Source organism: Sinocyclocheilus anshuiensis, unplaced genomic scaffold, assembly GCF_001515605.1.
Source record: "Sinocyclocheilus anshuiensis isolate Anshui unplaced genomic scaffold, SAMN03320099.WGS_v1.1 scaffold477, whole genome shotgun sequence".
In the NCBI taxonomy this organism is placed as follows: domain Eukaryota; kingdom Metazoa; phylum Chordata; class Actinopteri; order Cypriniformes; family Cyprinidae; genus Sinocyclocheilus; species Sinocyclocheilus anshuiensis.
In genome coordinates, this window is record NW_015536549.1 from 2,688,486 (window position 1) to 2,691,204 (window position 2,719).

General features: G+C 37.7%; 1 protein-coding gene across 1 annotated transcript in view; it reads right to left on the reverse strand.

Annotated features, from left to right (window-relative positions):
* The window catches only part of LOC107700421 (protein kinase C zeta type-like), a 126,507-nt gene that overhangs the window by 21,770 nt on the left and 102,018 nt on the right, over positions 1 to 2,719 (reverse strand). The window contains exon 14 of the mRNA XM_016502059.1: positions 681 to 760. Coding sequence (XP_016357545.1) covers positions 681 to 760 — 80 coding nt within the window. The remainder of the gene's footprint in view (positions 1 to 680; positions 761 to 2,719) is intronic.

Here is a 2,719-nt window from a genome sequence, read left to right on the forward strand (position 1 = left end):
TACTTTCCGTACCCACTGTATATATATATATATATATATATATATATATATATATATATATATATATATATAAAGAATGAATTTTTGATAAAAAAAATTAATGTGAAATATTTAACTAAAAAATACAAAACAGAATAAAGAAAATACAGCAACACTGAAATAACGAATTACTTCTCCTAGCAGACATTAGCTAATTTTACCTGCCGCTAGCCTCCAAAAACTCACTGCTGTGGAAATTACCATGAATCATGTTTCCATGGTAACGGTGACTTCTTTGATTGTTGCATTTCCTTTCAGGGTTGTGGGTAGTATAAATTTATTGAATTCAGCATGTAAACACTTTTTTTTAAAGAAGTTGAAAATCACACTGACTTACAGTATGGCTTCAATAGAAGCAGGACCTTCAAGATGATAGGACCTTTTATTATGCACCACACAGTACATTCAAGATATCTGGAAACCCTTAACCTTGGCGTTGCTACATTAACTACTACTTGAAATACAGGAACACTAGTTTATACAGTATCTTTTTACTTCTTAACTCTTTATTGCCTTGGTTTTTTCCCCTATATATCCTCTTTTTTCCCTCTTTTTCTTGTCTCCTTGTGTTTTGCAAAAACATGACAGCTGTATCGCACTCTACAGTGTTCCTTCACATACCACATACACTTTGTTCTCACCTTGTTCAGAAAGCCTTTCAGCACACTCGCAGCCTTAACAGACAATGACCTGGGAATCCGTATCGGCTTCTCCAAAATTACTAATAGAGAAAGGGGAAAAAAGGAAGACGGAAGATAAAAGAGTATGAGTCATTCTTGCAGAGTATGGCCGTCGTGTTGTGCGGCGGTGTTAGAGAGAGACAGGCTTTAACTCACACGCACAAAATCTCTCGCTCGTACACCCACACACTACAGATGCCTGAATAAACCCTTCAGTATTCAATCAAACACTCAAAAGATTCCTCCCTGCTCCGTGTTTATTTCTGTAAATTCATAAAATTCTGTTGCGGTGTTAAGTGGATTTAAACACACCACAAAAAGTAAAAAATGTGTCTTTTTAATACGTCTCATCCCTGCATTTTTGGATTTCTTTTACAGCTGCGTATCTCGGGCAACCGTCCAGAAGTAAAGCCTGTTAAATTTCATCTCTCTCAAAGATGGAGTGCAGACCAGCATTTATCTTTCCCCTCTCTGAATGCCACATCCCCGTTTGTTTTCTTTTTCGAATGAAAAGCTAAAGGGATTTAGGTCTTGCTGGGGCTCTGCCCTGCTGCTGTGACGCGGTTTGGATGGCGGCCCGAAAGCGGCTGAAGTGTTGGCTCAGCGGTGGCAGCATCTGCCCTACTCCTGGGTGGGCGGCGGAGTGCCGGCAGGGGGAGGCCATGTAGGGCCGGGGGGAGGTTGGACCGGGATTGCGCTGCAGCATATGGACGAACTGAGGTTTGGATGGGGGGAACGGAGTTCCGGTTGTGGAGAGAGATCCAGGTTCATGTCGTGTGTGTCTGTATGAATGAGAGTGATCCAGGAGCACGCTGGCCTCTCGGCTGGAGCACCAGAGAACAGACAGGGAAGCAGATGACCACACAGTCTCTGCTCTAGAGATGGACGGGAGGTGAGGAAAGGGGGGATGAAAGAATGTCTCATAAAGGAATGACACAAATGCCAGGAAGGGCTCACAACCTTAAATACATATATACTACACAATACTACAAATCTACAATACTGTTCAAAAGAGTTTTTTTTTTCTAAATAAATTAATACTTTTATTCAGCAAAGATGCATTAAATTGATCAAAAGTGACAGTACGGCAATGTATTATGTTACAAGCAAGTTTTTGAACTTCTATTTATCAAAGAATCCTTCAAAATTATCAGTTTTCACAAAAAAATTTAAACAGCACAACTGTTTTTAACACCAATAATAATGAGAAATTATACTTGAGCATCAAATCAGCATATTAGAATGATTTCTGAAGGATCCTGTGACTGAAGACTGGAGTAATGGCTGCTGACAATTCAGTTTTGCCATCACAGGAATAAATTGCATTTTAAAATCAAAATAATAAAATAAAATAAATAAAACAAAACATTTATTTTAAATTGTAATGATATTTCACAATATTACTACTTTACTGTACTTTTGATCAAATAAATGCAGCCTTGGTATACAAAAGGGACTTCTTTCCCCAAACTTTTGAATGATAGTGAATGTGCCATGTTTTGGTATAAGAAACGCGTGTGAACAGTAATAAAAGTAACTGGACCATAACCAGTCTAGATCATAAAATCGAATATCATACACCATATCAAGAGCGATACACCCACAACAGATCATATTAACCCACTGTACCTCAAATAAGAGCACATATCTACACTCTTAAAAATAAAGGTGCTTCACGATGCCATAGAAGAACAAGAGTGAAAAATTTAAGGGGGTCTGAATACTTTCCGTACCCACTGTATAAAGATAAACATTCTCCTAATTAAGTCATGTTCAACACATATACTGTCTTTCAGTTCAGTCACACAAGTTTTAATTAAATCAAACGTGTATGACTGCACAGAAAGACTGATAGCAAATTTCATTCATTTAGTCATTTAGACTTACATTTACATTTAGTCATTTAGCAGACGCTTTTATCCAAAGCACTTACAAATGAGGACAATGGAAGCAATCAAAACCAACAAAAGAGCAATAATATGCAAGTGCTATATTAGTAT